This window comes from Cnephaeus nilssonii (assembly GCF_951640355.1).
Source record: "Cnephaeus nilssonii genome assembly, chromosome: 4".
In the NCBI taxonomy this organism is placed as follows: Eukaryota; Metazoa; Chordata; class Mammalia; order Chiroptera; family Vespertilionidae; genus Cnephaeus; species Cnephaeus nilssonii.
The window spans coordinates 35,725,946-35,742,889 of NC_137075.1; the positions used below are offsets into that span (position 1 = coordinate 35,725,946).

At 46.9% G+C, this 16,944-nt stretch overlaps 3 protein-coding genes across 8 annotated transcripts; 2 read left to right on the top strand and 1 right to left on the bottom strand.

The window, feature by feature from the left end:
* The first annotated feature begins 794 nt into the window (after positions 1-794).
* On the top strand, positions 795-4,665 carry PIP4P1 (phosphatidylinositol-4,5-bisphosphate 4-phosphatase 1). Of its 4 annotated transcripts, none has more exons than XM_079768311.1 (7): positions 795-1,084; positions 1,412-1,602; positions 2,066-2,172; positions 2,608-2,713; positions 2,907-2,959; positions 3,063-3,153; positions 3,831-4,665. In XM_079768311.1, the coding sequence occupies exons 1-7, from the start codon at positions 922-924 to the stop codon at positions 3,972-3,974; spliced, it is 855 nt and encodes a 284-aa protein (XP_079624437.1). In that variant the 5' UTR covers positions 795-921; the 3' UTR covers positions 3,975-4,665. The 4 variants fall into 4 exon arrangements, with proteins under 4 accessions (XP_079624437.1, XP_079624438.1, XP_079624439.1 ...); XM_079768312.1 differs by having other exon boundaries at positions 795-1,063; XM_079768313.1 differs by lacking the exon at positions 2,608-2,713.
* Positions 4,666-4,756: 91 nt separating this feature from the next.
* Positions 4,757-7,461, bottom strand: APEX1 (apurinic/apyrimidinic endodeoxyribonuclease 1). Of its 3 annotated transcripts, none has more exons than XM_079768285.1 (5): positions 7,356-7,461; positions 6,953-7,072; positions 6,550-6,743; positions 5,692-5,884; positions 4,757-5,520 (listed from the first exon to the last, which is right to left on the bottom strand). In XM_079768285.1, the coding sequence occupies exons 2-5, from the start codon at positions 7,008-7,010 to the stop codon at positions 5,003-5,005; spliced, it is 963 nt and encodes a 320-aa protein (XP_079624411.1). In that variant the 5' UTR covers positions 7,011-7,072; positions 7,356-7,461; the 3' UTR covers positions 4,757-5,002. The 3 variants fall into 3 exon arrangements, with proteins under 3 accessions (XP_079624411.1, XP_079624413.1, XP_079624412.1); XM_079768287.1 differs by having other exon boundaries at positions 7,290-7,430; XM_079768286.1 differs by having other exon boundaries at positions 7,231-7,409.
* A 257-nt stretch (positions 7,462-7,718) lies between these two features.
* On the top strand, positions 7,719-16,122 carry OSGEP (O-sialoglycoprotein endopeptidase). Its single transcript, XM_079768283.1, has 11 exons — positions 7,719-8,071; positions 10,199-10,318; positions 10,485-10,660; positions 12,615-12,710; positions 12,836-12,885; positions 13,027-13,105; positions 15,056-15,121; positions 15,205-15,295; positions 15,522-15,597; positions 15,691-15,789; positions 15,938-16,122. Exons 1-11 carry the CDS (start codon positions 7,957-7,959, stop codon positions 15,975-15,977), a joined length of 1,008 nt encoding a protein of 335 aa, XP_079624409.1. The 5' UTR covers positions 7,719-7,956; the 3' UTR covers positions 15,978-16,122.
* Positions 16,123-16,944: the final 822 nt, after the last annotated feature.

Below are 16,944 nucleotides of genomic sequence, written 5' to 3' on the forward strand. Positions count from 1 at the left end.
TGAGATCTCCTTTAAGTGGTAGATGCAGACTCATAAAAAGATAATCTCACAATTCAGTTAGGGATAGGGGGAAAGGTGAAATCTGCAGACCAGCTTCCAGGAGAAGCCCGTCTTGTGTCCTGTTCCAGAAGTGACTCCAAAGAAAGACTGGGGTAATAATCTTAACGTTTTAAATCATTTCCTCATGGTACACCTTTCACTGACTTTTTAACACGTTTTCTTTGAGCTCAGTGTCTTACAGATCCTCCTCTAGCTGCGCAGACATCCCCAGCTCCGCACTCTTCCACCGCCCATCCCTTGAGCCACGTCTCCGGGTTCTGGAGCTAAATTCGGGCCAATAAACTTGCGCCCGAGGATCGCCGGACGAGGGAATGGAAGCCTCCAGCCAATGGGATGCCGATCATAACCGCAAAGAGGGAGAAAACTTTTTAATGGTGTCTTTGGACCAATGAGGAGCAATGATTATACCCCCCGCTCTGGGCGCGTAACAGAGGACTCGCGGCTTCCTGACACGTGACCCGTGAGTCGGGGCTGCCCCGCCCCACCCGCTGGCCCGGAGGTAGCGCGATGGCCACGCTGCCAATGGCGTGCTCATCCTCTCGTCACGTGCAGCTTTGGCAGGCCCAGCGGCCTTTCGGAAGGTCATGTGACAGTTGACGTTTTTGCAGCGCTCCCCAATGGTAGAGAAGAGCTGCCGCCACCGGACCGGGAATTCGATCCTTTCCACGAATGATCACCCGGCGGGGGCGGGGATAGCCTATCACGTGCTGCGGGACAGACCAGGGCGGGGCAGGCCGCGGGCTGCGGGGCGAGCCGGGCGCGCGGCGCGCAGGCGCCCTGGGGACCCGGTAGCGGCGGTGGCTGTGGCTGCGGCGACAGGAGCCGGACCCTTGGCCGAAGCTGAAGGCGGTGGTGACGGCCATGGCGGCCGATGGAGAGCGATCCCCGCTGCTCTCCGAGCCTATCGACGGTGGCGCCGGTGGCAACGGATTAGCGGGGCCAGGCGGGAGTGGGACTGGGCCCGGGGGAGGCCTGACCCCCTCAGCACCACCCTACGGAGCCGGTAAACATGTCCCACCCCAGGGTAAGCCGGGCGGGTCCGAGGTGCTCCCGGGGGTACTCGGAGAGGCGGGAGGGGCGGGGCCGCAGGGGGAGGGCGGGGCCCCAGCGCCAGGTGCGGAGCTGCTGCACTTGTGACAGGGCGAGGTTTTCTTCCTTCCCGATCGCCACCCGATCTTGAAAACGGAAGGGGTTTCGGAGGAAGCTGAGGGCAGGACGGTCTATATTATATAAGGAGCCCGCCGAGTGTGGTCAGAAGGATTGAGGACCAGAAAGCGATCCCTGACCCCGTGGAGCATCAATGGTGGTGTCTGCAAGTGATGCCAGCCCTTCTCTTTACCTTCCTCCCCAGCATTTCCCCCGTTCCCCGAGGGACACCCAGCCGTGTTGCCTGGGGATGACCCACCTCCCTACTCACCTCTGACCAGCCCAGACAGTGGGAATGCCCCCATGATCACCTGCCGAGTCTGCCAGTCTCTCATCAACGTGGAAGGCAAGATGCATCAGCATGTAGTCAAATGTGGCGTCTGCAACGAAGCCACCGTGAGTTAAACACATATATATACATATATACACTATATATATATATATATATATATATATATATATATATATATACACACACACACACACACACACACACACACACACATACATATATATATATCCTGTTTCCTGAATCCTTTTTCTGATTCCTTGATTCTAGACCCTGACCTTCAGCCAGAGCTCTTCATAAAACCCAGCTTTCAGTTGGAGGAGTCTCATACAGCCCTCTCCCCAGCAGCCACTCACCAAAGCTAATGCTTACCATCCTTCACCTTCATACCTATCCCAGTTACTTAAGTCTCGTTTTCATTTGCCAGTCTCGTGCTGTATGCCTTTCTTTCATTTCTCTGCTCTGGCTAAGACTTTTATTTATCTGATCTCTCCTCAGAAGGTGTTTTTGGAGGAAATGAAAGGGATTGGGATTAGAGGTTTGCTTACTGATATTCCCATTATTCTCTAGCCAATCAAGAATGCACCCCCGGGGAAAAAATATGTTCGATGCCCCTGTAACTGTCTCCTTATCTGCAAAGTGACTTCGCAGCGAATTGCCTGTCCTCGACCCTACTGGTAAGAGGCATCAGGTGGGGAAGGGCATCAGTGGGGAAACCTGGAAAGCCCAAAAAGGATGAATGGTTGTAGAGAATGTCAAGGTGAGAGAGCCTGGTGTTTATTTAGAAGGAGAAAAGGCTAAGGACTATTGTGCCTCTAGAATGTCGTAGCCATCTTTCTCATCTCTGAATAAAAAGATTGGGATGAAATGGTGTACTCTAGGAAGACGGAGAGTTTTGGGGCCTGCGTCAGTTATCCTGAGATAAAAGGGAAATTAGAGACCTGTAGTTAAAGCAATGCTCTTCCTCAAGGGATCTCTGGGGTAGCACTGAGGAGCAGAGTATGTGAAATGTACAGAGAAGTAGAGGAACATAGTGAGGCAGGGAGTGGGGGGTATGAAGGAGGGGTCCTTAGGATTAAAAACTTTTCAAACACTTTTTTTTTCTTGGACAGTAAAAGAATCATTAATCTGGGGCCTGTGCACCCAGGACCTCTAAGTCCAGAACCTCAACCCGTGGGTGTCAGGGTCATCTGTGGACATTGCAAGAACACGTTTCTGGTGAGGAGGGGTACTGGGAAGTCCTGGGGGAAAACCCCAGGGGGAATCATGAATGTGTTTCTGACTTATGATAATGAATCCTGAACAGGCCTGTTCCATGAGAACCCATTTCCCACCCTCCCCTGCCCTAGGACTCTCAATATAGATGACCCTGCTTTTACTATTAATTGGTTTCTCCCTTTTTTCTCCATAGTGGACAGAGTTCACAGACCGAACCTTGGCCCGTTGTCCTCACTGCAGGAAAGTGTAAGTGATTTTGAACGGCATCATTGAGCTGGTGATCGGGTAAGGGCTAGAGTAAAAATTACAGGACCATTTCAAACATCCATTTCTGTTTGCCTCCCCACAGGTCATCTATTGGGCGCAGATATCCACGAAAGAGATGTGTCTGCTGCTTCTTGCTTGGTTTACTCTTGGCAGTCACTGCCACTGGCCTTGCTGTGAGTAACTGTGATCCAACCCCTTTGATTCTTCAGCCTCATCTCTGTAGGCTAAGATTTGGGAATGGCTAACCTAAAAAAAGGGGGGGAAAGAAATCAAGGGCGTTGTGTTTATTTTGTGTCTTAATGTATAGAGGAGCTGAAGTTGAGGTGACTGAATAATAGTCTTCTTCGTTACTATAGGAGTAAAGAACAGCCATCTTTTTTTTAAAATATATTTTTATTAATTTCAGAGGAAAGGAGAGGGAGAGATAGAAACATCAGTAATGAGAGAAAATCATTGATCGGCTGTCTCCTGCACACCCCACACTAGGGATTGAGCCCACAATCCCCCGGGCATGTGCCCTGACCAGGAATTGAACAGTGACCTCCTGGTTCATAGGTCAGCGCTCAACCATTGAGCCACGCTGGCTGGGCCAGCCATCTTCTTTATGCAGAAGATAGGACAGTGGAGAAGTGGCTTAAGATAGGAGTTGCTATTTAGGAAACCTGGTGCAATTGTAAGACATTAAGAAAGACGGACAGATGTTTGGGATGGTATGAGTATATTCAGGTCCCTGAAGGTGGCTGCACATGGATAGGGAACAGGGATGGAAGCTTGTGTTACTGTTATTAGGGCTGCTAGAAGGTGGTGAGAGATCACAGTAACCCCATCCTTCTTTCTCTTTCTTTGTCAGTTTGGGACATGGAAGCAAGCACGGCGATATGGAGGCATCTATGCAGCCTGGGCATTTGCCATCCTGTTGGCTGTTCTGTGTTTAGGGCGGGCCCTCTATTGGGCCTGTATGAAGGTCAGCCACCCTGTCCAGAACTTCTCCTGAGCCCCAGGATGACCCACAGACTGTGCCTGGCCCCTCCCTGGTGGGGACAGTGACACTACAAAAGGGAGCCAGGACAAAAGGCTCCCTGGGCTTCTCTAAGAGGAGCCAAGCAGCTGCCTTCCTTTTCCCTGGGGAGTAGGAAGGAACCAGGCCCTCACCTAAGTTTGGAGGGTAGATAAGACTGCTGCAGGCCATCTGCTTTCCTCCTAGGGTTGCTGTACTTAGGGTGAAGTAGGGGAAATGTTGCTCCTAAACCTGGATCTTAAAAAAGATGGTTCTAGCCTTGTCCTTCCTGTATGCTCCCTGAGCCATTCCTGTCCCTTGTACATTCCAGGGCAGGGTTGGGGTGGGTTGCCCTGGGGGTGTCCCTCCCTCTTGTGCACCATTAGGACCTTGCTGCTATTGCACTTCACCAGGGACTGGCTCTGGCCTCAGTCCCCTCAGTCTCCTCTCTCCCCATTCCATGTCCTGTGGGGGTGGGGCTAACCGCTGCTTTGTACAGAACCACAGGAACTGGTGTATATATAACTATTTAATATGGGGTATGTTCCCCTAGTCCTGTGTTCCCCTTAATTCCTCCTTCCAACCTTACCCCCCAGCAGTAGTATTTCACTGGGCTAGGTAGGGTTGCTGTGTTGGGGGAAGTTAAGGACTCATCCTGTGCTTGTAAATAAATAAGGTCATGACTCTGCCCTTTTCTAATTGTCAATCTGTATGTAAGACAAAAATGAGGAGGGGAATTTGTAGCTCCACAGAGGGGTAGAATACAAAGACAGCAAGGCTGAAACTATGGCTCTTTATTTTCACATGGACAGTTCAAAGGAAGTCATCAGTAGCTTGTTCAATGTAAAATAAAAACAAAAACCCCTCCACACCAAAAACACAAAGCCTTGGGCTTAAAGGAAGCCCATCTGTCACTAGGAGCCTGGCTGAAGGGAAATACAGTGCAGAATTCTCTTGAAAGCAAAGAAGTTTTAAAGCTAATTTAGGGGCTTATTTCCCAGGCTTAAAATGATTTGGGGGAGGTATCACAGTGCTAGGTATAGGGTGATGGGACAGTGGTCACTGCCCAAAGCCTTGGAACGGATCTTGCTGTCACACAATGCGGGTAACAGAGAATGAGACACCAGAAAGTAATCAAGGCGCCAACCAACGTTTTTAGATCGAGCATTCATCATGTAGGTCCAAAAGGTGTAGGCGTAGGCGGTGTTGGGGTAGAGGTGCCGGAAGCTGTCAGCCAGTGGCACGGCCTGCAGCAGTTCCCCAAAGCCCTGCCGCTCCTGCGGGGTGAAGCCAGCATTCTTCTTGTTTCCCTTGGGGTTGCGAAGGTCAATCTCTTCATGAGCCACATTGAGGTCCCCACACAGCACGAGGGGCTTGCGGGAAGCCAAGTCCTTCAGGAACTTGCGAAAGGCTTCATCCCAGCGCTGTCGGTACTCCAGGCGCACCAGACCTCGGCCTGCGTTAGGTACATAGGCTGTTACCAGCACAAATGCGTCATATTCAGCCACAATCACTCGGCCTTCCTGATCATGTTCCTCCTCACCTGGAGAAATGAAACAGTATCATTACAAAAAAAGCATAAGGGGAAAAAAATTTTTTTGAAGTATAAATAAGCAAAGGGAAAGAGAATAAAGGAATCAAGAATTGGGGCTGGAGTGGGGTATTAGCAATTAGTTTGAAAGTGCGCAGGCATTAGGAATCAGTAGGCTCTCACCAATGCCATATGAGACCTTGAGTGGGCACTGGCGAGAGAGTAGGCCCACACCACTGTACCCTTCCTTGTCTGAAGGAGCAGACCAGTACTGATGGGATAGTCCAGGCAGCTCTTGAAGTTCAGCTGGTAGTTTATTCTCTGAACATTTTGTCTCTTGCAAGCACAGGATATCTGGGGCTTCTTCCTTTACCCACTGAGTAAAATGAAAGGTGTAAAAGATAGTATTAATACAGCAGATATTTATTGAATCTGTGCTAAGTATGCTAAGTACTAGTGATAAACAGGAGGCAGGGTCCCTGTGCATAAGGAGTTTAACAGTCTAGCACAATAAGCAATTAGATAACTGGTAACTAATTGAAGAAGGATTGCTTACAACCCTGTGGAGATTGTGTGTTTTTTTCTATAGGGAGTGGATAGCTAAGATTTTTAAAGCATTTAGTTATTTAGTTTTTTAAATTTTATTAAATTTATTGGGGTGATATTGGCCAATAAGATTATATGTTTCAATAGTACAATTATATAATATAGCATCTGTGAATTGCATTGTGTAAGCACTTGTTATTTAAAAACAAAATACGCTGGAGATAAAAATGGAGCAAGTCCAGTAAGATTTTTTCAATATGCTGGGGAAGAGATGAAGACATTAGACATTTAAGGCAATGGCAATGGAATGGATAGGCAAGAAATGGTTGGTATGACTTGGTGAAGCCCCTCCTTATACCTCTCCCACAAAAAAAAAAAAAAAAACTATAAAAAAATAAACCTGCGTGGTGGATACTAAAATGGGAAAAGGTAACTAAACTTCAAAATCATTCAATACTAAAAACTATCTCTTTCCCCTCCTTGATTTCCACTCACATCTAATCCTTTCTTCTTAATCCAGGCTCGAAGCCCATCCACATTCCAGGAGCAGATCTTGAGGGTGGCTGATTTGCCACTGGGCGAGGTTTTCTTATCTGGGGGGTCCTCATATAGGACTGACCCCTCTCCTGCTGCCTCTTTTTCATTTTTCTTTGCTCCTGCTCCCGCCTTACGCTTCTTGGCCTCTGGTTCTATAAAATAAGTAATACATAGCGATCAAAGTTGGCGGTAACCAACTTTCATCCGGGGTTAACTATAGGCCCCCTGAGAGCCTGCAGTTGCCGCGAGTTCTTCAAACTGCAAAAATGGGGTGCGTCGGCCCGTACTTCCCGTTTATCGAATAAATTAGAAGCACCACCATCACAGCCTCTAGGGAGAGGGGTTCATTTCACGCCCTTACCAATCTTGGGCTCTTCCCCGTCTTCAGCCACCGCTCCCTTTTTCCCACGCTTCGGCATCCCTGAAACGCACGCCCTCCTGCACCACGTCGCCCGGCGGAGCAGTATTCCCACCGCCTTGCCTACAGATGCAAACAAATGGTGAAGGCAGCCAGCGCTGGGGGAAAGGCTCCTCCCGTGAGCGGCGCGCTATCTCCGAATCCCTTCCCCGCCTCCCTGCGCCATGGGCTCATTAGCCCCGCACCCACAACACCAGATCCTTCCACAGCCATCCATGTACCCTCCTGCAAGATCTTCCCTCAGGCCAATCGGGGGCCGTAGTCAAGGGACCCGGCTTACGCTAGCCGGTCAGACGTCCAGAAACGCCCTTCTGATGGGCAAAGGAACAGCAACCCGGTGCCTGACCTGCCAAAGTTGCCGCCGGGATCCTTCTCACCCGAGCACAAAGAAGGGAGCACGCTGCGCCCCCACGTGGGTAACTGGCGTGGTCACGTGACCCGGGGTCTCACCGCGCAGCGCAGGAACGCCGGCGATTAGTCTGCCTGGCACCACGTGACGGAGAGCCGAGGCCCGCCCTTCTCCAAAGTCTCCAGGCGACGAAAGGCCCCAGCCCTCCATTCCCGGACTGTTTATCCGTGTGCCCGCTGCACGGCTCCTCCCGCCACCCCGGCCGAAGATGCCGGCGCTGTGCGAGCGAGAAGAACAGCCCGTGGAGAAGGCTGGGCTGGACCGCCGGAGAGAGGCGCCGGAGCGGGTAGGCGTGTGAGGAGCGGATGCCGGCTCCGCGTCCCTGGCAGTTAGGAGGACAGGTTCTTGAAGGGGCCTTGACGGGTCGCCGTGACGACGGGGGGCGGGACGGCGCGACGTGCGGAGTGGTTCGGTGCCCGTCAGTGTGCGTCCCGCCGCTTAGCTGCCGCGGGCTCCTTCCTCTGCGCGCGGAGCGGTGGGGATTCCGCGGCCGCCGTGTCAGCCGGGACCCGGCGGGTGTTGTCTCCCCGCTTCGGCCATGCCCACTGTGCTGGGCTTTGAAGGCAGCGCCAACAAGATTGGCGTGGGAGTGGTGCGGGACGGCGCGGTGCTGGCCAACCCGCGGCGCACGTACGTCACGCCTCCGGGCACCGGTGAGTAGGGACTTAGCGCCCGGCATCATTTCCCATCTTCCCATTGTCCCCTCGCAGGGTTTTTGATTGGAGGCTCTGAGGTTATGTGACGTCTGTTAACGTCACAAAGCTGATGGGTGTGAGTCACAGGCACTTGTACCTGGACCTTCATTGTCCGTTCAGCTTTTATTGAGTGCCTTTTATGTGCTAAGTGTCTGTTGGATAAAAAAAAAATAGTTGCATACAAAAGCAGATGTGATGAGCCTGCTATGGAGATCGACCTGTAAACAGAACTTTACAGTGTGATAAATAGTATAACATATAGATGTAATAAAAAAAAATTCCAGAATGAGTGTAAAGACTCCCAGTTTAGGTAATCAGACAGAACTGGCTGGCTTTACAATATTCATGGTCAATAATGTGTTTTGGGAATTCTTGTCTCTTAAAATGGGAATAATACCTGCATCATGGGGTCTTGAGAATTAAAGTACCTGTCACGTTACAACTTTTAATAAATATTATTTGTAAGTTATGATGTTATATCATGCCTACCCTCTCCCAAATCACCTGTGTACGTGTAGGAGAGGGCAACTGACTTGTGTGCACCCGAAACGGCTCCCTGAGCCGGTGATGTTGTGACAGGTTACTCATTAGAAATACATGTATGTTTAGCACTCACTCTTCTAGGCATTTTAGCAACAGGAATGCAAAGATGAATAAAAGGGCCAATGTTTTGAGACGCTCACAGTTGAACTGGAGAAACTACCGGTAATCATAATGCTATAATTGTTACATGCAGTTCTAAGTATTTTTGCCACAAACATTTTCACTGCACAAGCCATTGACCTTAAGGCAATTTCACTATAAAAGGTAAAATAACTGGTTGACAGTTTGGTTAACATTTGGCAGACTTAATGTATTTCAGGTAGTTGACAGTTTGGTTTCATTTCTCCATTGAGGAAATTGTTGCAGTTACTTCCATTTTTATATTAAAGAAATCATAGTCCTCATAATGGTCTCTACAGTGATGAGTAGATATGGTAGTCTTCAAATAGTGGATAACAACTATGTATAAGCCAGATTGCACAGCTCTGTGAAAGTCAGATTGCATACTATACTAGAAAATGATAATTTATCAGTTTGCAAATCCTTTGTGAGCAGTCTTCCCTCCCACCCATCAAAACCAAAAGTTTACCAAACAATAGCAAATACAAAAGAGGCAGCTACTAATTCACAACAGTCTTCAAGAGCATTAGTTAACAATTTCTTTTGCCCTGGCCGATTTGGCTCAATGGATAGAGTGTCAGCCTGCGGACTGGTCCCAGGTTCGATTCCTGTCAAGGCACATCCCGGGTTGCGGGCTTGATCCCCAGTAGGGGGCATACAGGAGGCAGCCGGTCAATGATTCTCTCTCATCGTCATTGATGTTTCTATTTCTGTGTCCCTCTCCCTTCCTCTCTGAAAGCAATAAAAATATTTTTTAAAAAAATATTGATTTCTTTAGCTGAAACTGATACCTTTTAATGAAGAAAGAATTACAGCGAAAAAGGAAAAATGTGATGCCAAACAAGGAGATGAAATCAAAAAGCAAAAAAAAAAAAAAAAGTATAATACTATGAACAAAAGACTTAGAAGACAATATATTTTTATTTTTCACAATAAAGTGTTTTTAATTTTGGTATTAATTTTTCATGTTTCAGTGCCCCTCTGTTATTTTCCATTATTTTATCTTTTACTGTGCAATTACCTTAAGGCCAAGTAGTTGGGCTGCGAAAATGTTTGTGGAGGAAATGCTTGTGGCAAAGATGTTACAGTAAACAGGCTCATGATGAAAATACTGGGCATGGTTAAATACAATATTGTGGTCATGCACAGGGTTTGTAGGGTTATAGAGAAGACCAAAGGATATGAGGTAGGTGTCACTTGGATTGAGTCCTAAAGGCTGAGAAGAAGTTGGATATGAAGAAGGGCATTTTGGAGGGGTGGTCATCCTAGCTGACTGGCAATAGTATGTCTGAGCACCTGGAAGACAGGATGCTTGGGGAGAATGAAAGGGACTCTTCCTACTACTAAAACGCCTGTCTTGGATTGCTATCTGCCTTTTCTACCAAAACCCCCTCTGATCTCTGACTTCTGTTCATCTCCTAGGATTTCTTCCAGGTGATACTGCCAGGCACCACCGAGCTGTTGTCCTGGACTTGCTGCAGGAGGCGCTAACAGAGGCTGGCTTAACCTCCCAGGATATTGACTGCATTGCCTACACCAAAGGTATGGCGGGGTGAGTGGTGGGCAGTGGAAGAATATACCTGGAACTTGGCTGTATCAAAATAGCCTGCCGTTTGCCTCTGCTACCATCACTGCCTCAGCCCTATCGCTCGTATTTCCTGCTTCCTCAATCTCTACAGGATTCTAACTCCCATTTCAATCTCCCTAGGCCCTGGCATGGGAGCCCCACTGGTTTCTGTGGCTGTTGTGGCCCGAACTGTGGCCCAGCTGTGGAATAAGCCATTGCTAGGAGTGAACCACTGTATAGGGCACATTGAAATGGGCCGCCTCATCACTGGAGCCACCAGCCCAACTGTGCTGTATGTCAGTGGAGGAAACACACAGGTATTTAGCAGACTGCACCATTTCTTCTTAATTTCTAAGGAACTACACCGGCACCTTTCATGCTCTACCTGAGTGGCAGGAACTGCAAGAACAAAGCTGGGCTCGTCTGAACCTAAGCTGTGGCACACTAGAAAAGCCACAATACAGTTTGTAACAGTGCAGATTTGGGCTGGAAAATCAGAATCAAATGACTTTTATATACAAAGATAAGGAATTTCTTAGGAATTTCCTTAGAAAATGAAAGAAGGGTAAGGATTGAAGCCCTCAAAATAAAGGATTTTCAATGTCATTATTCTGAAGCTAATTTTTGTACAGATCTTAGCAATTAAAACTAAAGGGCACTACACGATTTATTTCTTTATGACAATTATATGTTTTGTTTGCATTACTGGTAGAAATATATAGAAGTTGTTATTTTAAGGGTGTAAACATACACTTTTTAAAACACTTTATAAATGGTTGAAGATATTTTAAGTTTATAGGGGAAGTCATAGTTGTTTGGGATGCCTTATAAGACCTTTTTAGGTTGGGATTGGAGAACTCCAACCTTTTTTCTCAAAGAACACCTGATGGAGTTATTGTCAGAAATAGTCATCGTCCCCAGCCTATGAAAGGGTTATGTTCTAAAACTTCATTGTGTGAAATAGTTTTTAAAGATGAAGCACACATTCCCACGAATATAATGTGGGAACTTTAACAGGTAGAGGGCACGTATCTGTGTGAGGCCTGGAGGATGACATGCAAGGTTAGGGACTTGGGGTGTGGAAAGTAGCAATGGAAGCTTACAAGAGTTAAGAGGCTTAGGGTTCATTTCCTGTCAAAGGCACATACCTCTGTTGCAGGCTCAATCCCTGACCCTGGTCAGGGCAGGTGCAGGAGGCAGCAAATCGATGTGTCTCTTTCTCTGTGTCTCTTCCCCTCCCTTTCACTCTCTCTAGGAAAAAAAAAAAAAAAAATCAATGGAAAACTATCCTCGGGTGAGGAATAACAAAAAAAAAAAAAAAAAAGAAAAAAGAAGAAGAAGAAGAACAAAGGCAGGAAAATTTCCTTCCCCTTTTGTCACTAGTTTTTTCTTTTTCATCTTCACCTGAGGATATGTTTTTGTTGATTTTTAGAGAGGGAAGGAGGTGGGCAGAGAGAGAAAGAAACAAACGTCAACTGGTTGTTTCCACTGGAGACCGAACCCATAACCTAGGTATGTGCCTTGACCGGGAATTGAACCCCCAACCTTTTGCCTCACGGGATGACACTCCAACTGAGCCACCCAGCCAAGGCTGTTCACCACCCTTTTGACAGCAGAGTAAAATCTACATCAGAATGCAAGGAAATCCTGAGCAGCACCAGGGGGAAAGAGACGTCTCTGGTCCCTAGGAATCACTCACTGCCAAAAATATGAAGCATATGTGTCAGTGGGTTCTATGTTTCTGTGCTAGAAGTTGGTCACTTAGGAAGAATGGACATAAGTTGATTTCCAGGGTTGAGTTGGATCAGCCATCAGTCTGACCCAATATAGGATTTTTGAGGTGATTTTTTTTACCACTACTTCTTCTCATGTTTACAAATAGTACTGCCCTGATAGGATGCTCTAAAAGGACTCTGGTTCCCTGTCTTAAGCAGGAAAGCCTGTTCCTTAGTCTGTCCCCTGTCAAGACTGCTTTTAAGGGACATGTCAGGAATCTCCAAGCTAGAAAAATGTATTTGAAGTGACAGTTTGCTTCTGCTCTAACCATCTTTATAGATTAGGAATCTGCTCTGGGAATATTCAAGGTATATGTGAGCTTCTTCTCAGATAAGAGCTACAGAAAATATCCACTCAGAGTTTGGCAAAGCACTTTCTATTTCTTATTGGACGCTCTAGTGGCCATGTTGATCCTCCTCTGCTATATTCTTCCCCAAAGCCAACTACTCCTCTTTACAGACTTGAGGTTTTCATGGACATCCTCATCACCCTTAGGTGATTGCATATTCAGAACATCGTTACCGCATCTTTGGGGAAACCATCGATATTGCTGTGGGTAATTGTCTGGATCGTTTTGCTCGAGTGCTGAAGGTAAGCCGTTGAGAACATAAGATGTGGGTGACTTTTTGGGGAGCCATGGAAATGGAGGGAGAAAGTAGTAAATTCATTTCTTATGCTTCCTGGATATCTGACTATCGTCTTTTTTTATCTGCTAGATTTCCAATGACCCAAGTCCGGGCTACAACATTGAACAGATGGCAAAGCGGTAAGGGGCCATAAGGTGGAAAGAGGCTGGCTGGTGGGGCTTCTGGCCTTTTCTTATGTACACATTAATGAGGTTCGGGAGGGGCTTTGGAGGGTGAGCAACCAGCTGACTACAGGCTTAGTGCCTCATGTACTCCCATAGAGGCAAGAAGCTAGTTGAACTGCCATACACTGTAAAAGGAATGGACGTCTCATTCTCAGGGATCCTGTCTTTCATTGAGGTGAGTGTGGAAGAGGTGAGAACACGAGCACTTGCATGCTTTTTAATGAAGCATAACTGTTTTGCTCACCATTGTATTTCCTGCATATAGCATAGTACTGGCCCATTTTTGATGCTGAATAAATTCATTCAGCAAATATTTATTGAACTAGAGGCCCCATGCACTGATTCATGCATGGGTGGGGTCCCTCTCCTTGGCGGGTGATCGGAGCCATCTCGCCCAGTGGGATTGGGCGGATGGGGGCTGGCTGGCCAGGAGGGAGGGACGGAGGGAGGGCTCCAGGGTGTGTCCAGCCCTCTCACCCCAGTTCCCATTGGTCAGACCCATGCAGCAAGCTAACCTACCGGTCAGAGCATCTGCCCCCTGGTGGTCAGAGCTTGCGTTCTAACAGGAGATGGATAAAGAAACAAAACAAAAAGGGAAGCGGGGAAAATAATAAAATATAAAGGATGCATAGTGGTAAGTGATGAAGAGAAATGCAGCAGAGTACGGGAGTGGTGGGGAGTGGTGGGAGGATATTCATAATTATTGAATCTTGAATGAATGCTGCCCATTCTGTAGTTTGGTACCAGTGAAGGACAAAGTGTGTGGTCAGTTGAATTGTGGTGAAACATGGTGATCCTCTAAGTGCACGAACTTTTATTCTCATGGCATCTGCCAAACCACTGTTCGTTGTTTTATCTGTTTGTTTCCCCACCATTTTTTTTTCTAATTAAATTTATTGGGGTGACATTGGTCGACATGATCATAATAGGTTTCAGGTGTGGCTTTTATATGTTACAAAATTTGTATTTTGCACTGTGAGCCCAGCACCCAAAGTCAAACCTTCTGTCACCATATATTAGGACCCTTTTCTCCCCTCCCCCCCCCCCGCCCTTTCCCTCTGGCAACCACCACACTGCTGTTTGTGTGCACGAGTTTCAGTTTTATATCCCACATATGAGTGAATCATATAGTTATTAGCTTTTCCTGCCTGACTTATTTTTTTTAATATTTTTTAAGCTACTTTTTTATTTTCTTTATTGATTAAGGTATTACATTTGTGTCCTTATTCTCCCATTGCTCCCCACGCCCCCCGCTCATGCCCTCACACCCCTGGTGTCTGTGTCCATTGGTTAGGCCTATATGCATGCATACAAGTCCTTTGGGGTTGATCTCTCCTCCTTACCCCCACCCTCCCCTGCCTGAGGTTTGACGGTCTGATCGATGCTTCACTGTCTCTGGATCTGTTTTTGTTCATCAGTTTATGTTCATTATATTCCACAAATGAGTGAGATCAGGTGATATTTATCTTTCTCCAACTGACTATTTCGCTTAGCATAATGCTCTCCAGGTCCAGCATAATATTCTCATGGTCCATCCATATCTTTGCAAATGGCAGTATTTCATCCTTTCTTGTGACTGTGTAGTATTCCATTGTGTATATGTACCACATCTTCTTTCTCCAGTCCTCTTTACTCTTTGGTTGTTTCCATATCTTGGCCACCATGAATAATGCTGCAATGAACATAGGGGTGCGTATGTCTTTGTGAATACATGATTTTGAGTTTTTCGGGTATATACGCAGGAGAGGGATTGCTGGGTCATATGGTAGCTCTATCCTTAATTTTTTGAGGAATCACCAGACTGCTTTCTGTTGTTGTTGTACCAGTCTGCATTCCCACTAGCAGTGAATGAGGGTTCCCTTTTTTCCACAACCTCTCCATCACTTGTTATTGCTTGTCTTGTTGATAATAGCCACTCTAACAGGTGTGAGGTGGTATCTCATTGTGGTTTTGATTTGCATTTCCCTAATTACCAGTGAGGTTGAACATCTTTTCATATACCTATTGGCTGTTCGTATGTTATCGTGGGAGAAGTGTATTTTCAAGTCCTCCACCAACTTTTTGATTGTGTTGTTTGTTTGTTTGGTTTTGAGTTTTATGAGTTCTTTTCCCCCTTTAATAATAGGATGTAGCCCAGCGGATGTTGGCCACAGGCGAGTGTACTCCTGAGGATCTGTGTTTCTCCCTGCAGGTAATGGAGTAAAAAGCTAGGACAGAAAGCTGGGGCTAAGTTGGGATTCCCTCTGATGTTTACTCCTTGTCTGTCCCCCACAGGAAACAGTGTTTGCAATGCTGGTAGAGATCACAGAGCGGGCCATGGCACATTGTGGCTCCCAGGAGGCCCTCGTCGTGGGAGGTGTGGGGTGTATGTATCATTGGACTCTTCCTATTCTTGGGCATGTGCATCTTCCTCCTGATAGTTTAAATCTGAGGGTTTGGGGAAATTACTAGTTTTATTTCTTATCCTATGCTTCCCAATCCTTGCCCCCTAGGACCCGTACTTCAATTTCCTAATTAAATGCACATGCGGCATACAGCTAGACTGGAGAAATGGCTAAACTAAGTTAATCCTACCCACCACCTCATCATAGGTAATATGAGGCTACAGGAAATGATGGAGACAATGTGCCAGGAACGTGGAGCCCGGCTTTTTGCCACAGATGAGAGGTAAAGGTCCTTGTCCTTTCTTGATTTTTTTCTCCAATTACTGTAGTTTTCTACCTTCAGACCCCAAATTTCATATCTCTTTTTCCTTCCCAGATTCTGCATTGACAATGGAGCCATGATAGCCCAGGCTGGCTGGGAGATGTTTCGGGCAGGACACAGGACTCCCCTCAGTGAATCTGGGGTCACGCAGAGGTAGGTACCCCCTTGGAGGGTGTAGATAGGATTATATGGGAGGTAGGCAAAAATCAGCACATCAGTGGGTCCAGAATCATGAGAGCAGAGAAGAATGGACGATGTTAAAGGATAGTCCATCCACCAAGTTTTTCCTGTTTTTTCACAGGTATCGCACAGATGAAGTAGAAGTCACCTGGAGGGACTGACAAGGTGGACAGGATCAGAGTAGATAGTGCCCTAAGTGGAGCCCATTATCTCCATCCTGATGGGAGTCCTGGCCAGGCTGTGGACTCCCCTTCCCATCATTTGAACCTCAAGATGACTCAGCAATAAAATATTTTTGGTTTTGTATGTTGGTAATGGGCTTGTATTTTTTCAGGAACGATATAGAGATGGCACTAATAAATTGGTGGTGGTGGTGTGAGTGGATAAGGAGGCAGAGGTCAGAGCAGCGTAGCCTTGGGGGTTGCTACTCTGAAGCGAAGATTGAGGGGATATCTTAGGCCCTCTTCTAACATCCCCTTAATAGTGGTATCATAACTAATATTTTAGTTTCAGGCCTTGTGCTAACTGCTTTACATTCATCATCTCATTTAAATTCTTTGAAATAGGTGCTCAGGACTTCCTTCAAAATAGCCTGGAGCCAGGTCTAATTGCATACTAATTTAAAACGCAAGAATAAAACTGTCCTGCCCTGGCCAGGTGGCTCAGTTGTTTGGAGTGCCATCCTGTACACAAAGGTTACATGTGGGCTCGATTCCCTGTTAGGGCACATACCTAGGTTGTTGGTTCGATCCCTGGTACAGGAGGCAACCGATCAATGTTTCTCTCTCACCTCAGTGTTTCCCTTTCTCCCTCTCTAAAATCAGTGAAAACATATCCTCTGGTGAAGATAAAAGAATGAATAAAACTGTCACTCCTACATGCACTTACATTGGCAGGCTTGAAGGGGGGCCCCAGATACACAAACCTTATGAGAATGAATGTCATCATGCTCTTTGTCTTGTTTATGTCAATCACCATAAGAAGTCCCAAACTACCAAGTCATCTCTCATCTTTTAGGCTAATAACCATTATTCTTCACCCTCTTTTTTGTCCCCACCTACCTTCCTCTCCTAACTTCTGGAATTCTTTTGTGCTCTTTTCAACTAATGGCCAGTTACTAACAAAATT

Bases quoted from the DNA above. Each gene is read 5' to 3' on its own strand.
- OSGEP (XM_079768283.1), top strand. From the start codon at position 7,957: ATGCCCACTGTGCTGGGCTTTGAAGGCAGCGCCAACAAGATTGGCGTG. The intron at 12,711-12,835 runs GTAAGCCGTTGA...TTTATCTGCTAG, and splicing joins GTTTTGCTCGAGTGCTGAAG to ATTTCCAATGACCCAAGTCC. The intron at 15,296-15,521 runs GTATGTATCATT...ACCTCATCATAG, and splicing joins CGTCGTGGGAGGTGTGGGGT to GTAATATGAGGCTACAGGAA.
- PIP4P1 (XM_079768311.1), top strand. From the start codon at position 922: ATGGCGGCCGATGGAGAGCGATCCCCGCTGCTCTCCGAGCCTATCGAC. The intron at 2,714-2,906 runs GTGAGGAGGGGT...TTTTCTCCATAG, and splicing joins ATTGCAAGAACACGTTTCTG to TGGACAGAGTTCACAGACCG. The intron at 2,960-3,062 runs GTAAGTGATTTT...GCCTCCCCACAG, and splicing joins TGTCCTCACTGCAGGAAAGT to GTCATCTATTGGGCGCAGAT.
- APEX1 (XM_079768285.1), bottom strand. From the start codon at position 7,010: ATGCCGAAGCGTGGGAAAAAGGGAGCGGTGGCTGAAGACGGGGAAGAG. The intron at 6,744-6,952 runs GTAAGGGCGTGA...CTTATTTTATAG, and splicing joins CGGGGAAGAGCCCAAGATTG to AACCAGAGGCCAAGAAGCGT. The intron at 5,885-6,549 runs GTGAGTGGAAAT...CATTTTACTCAG, and splicing joins TTAAGAAGAAAGGATTAGAT to TGGGTAAAGGAAGAAGCCCC.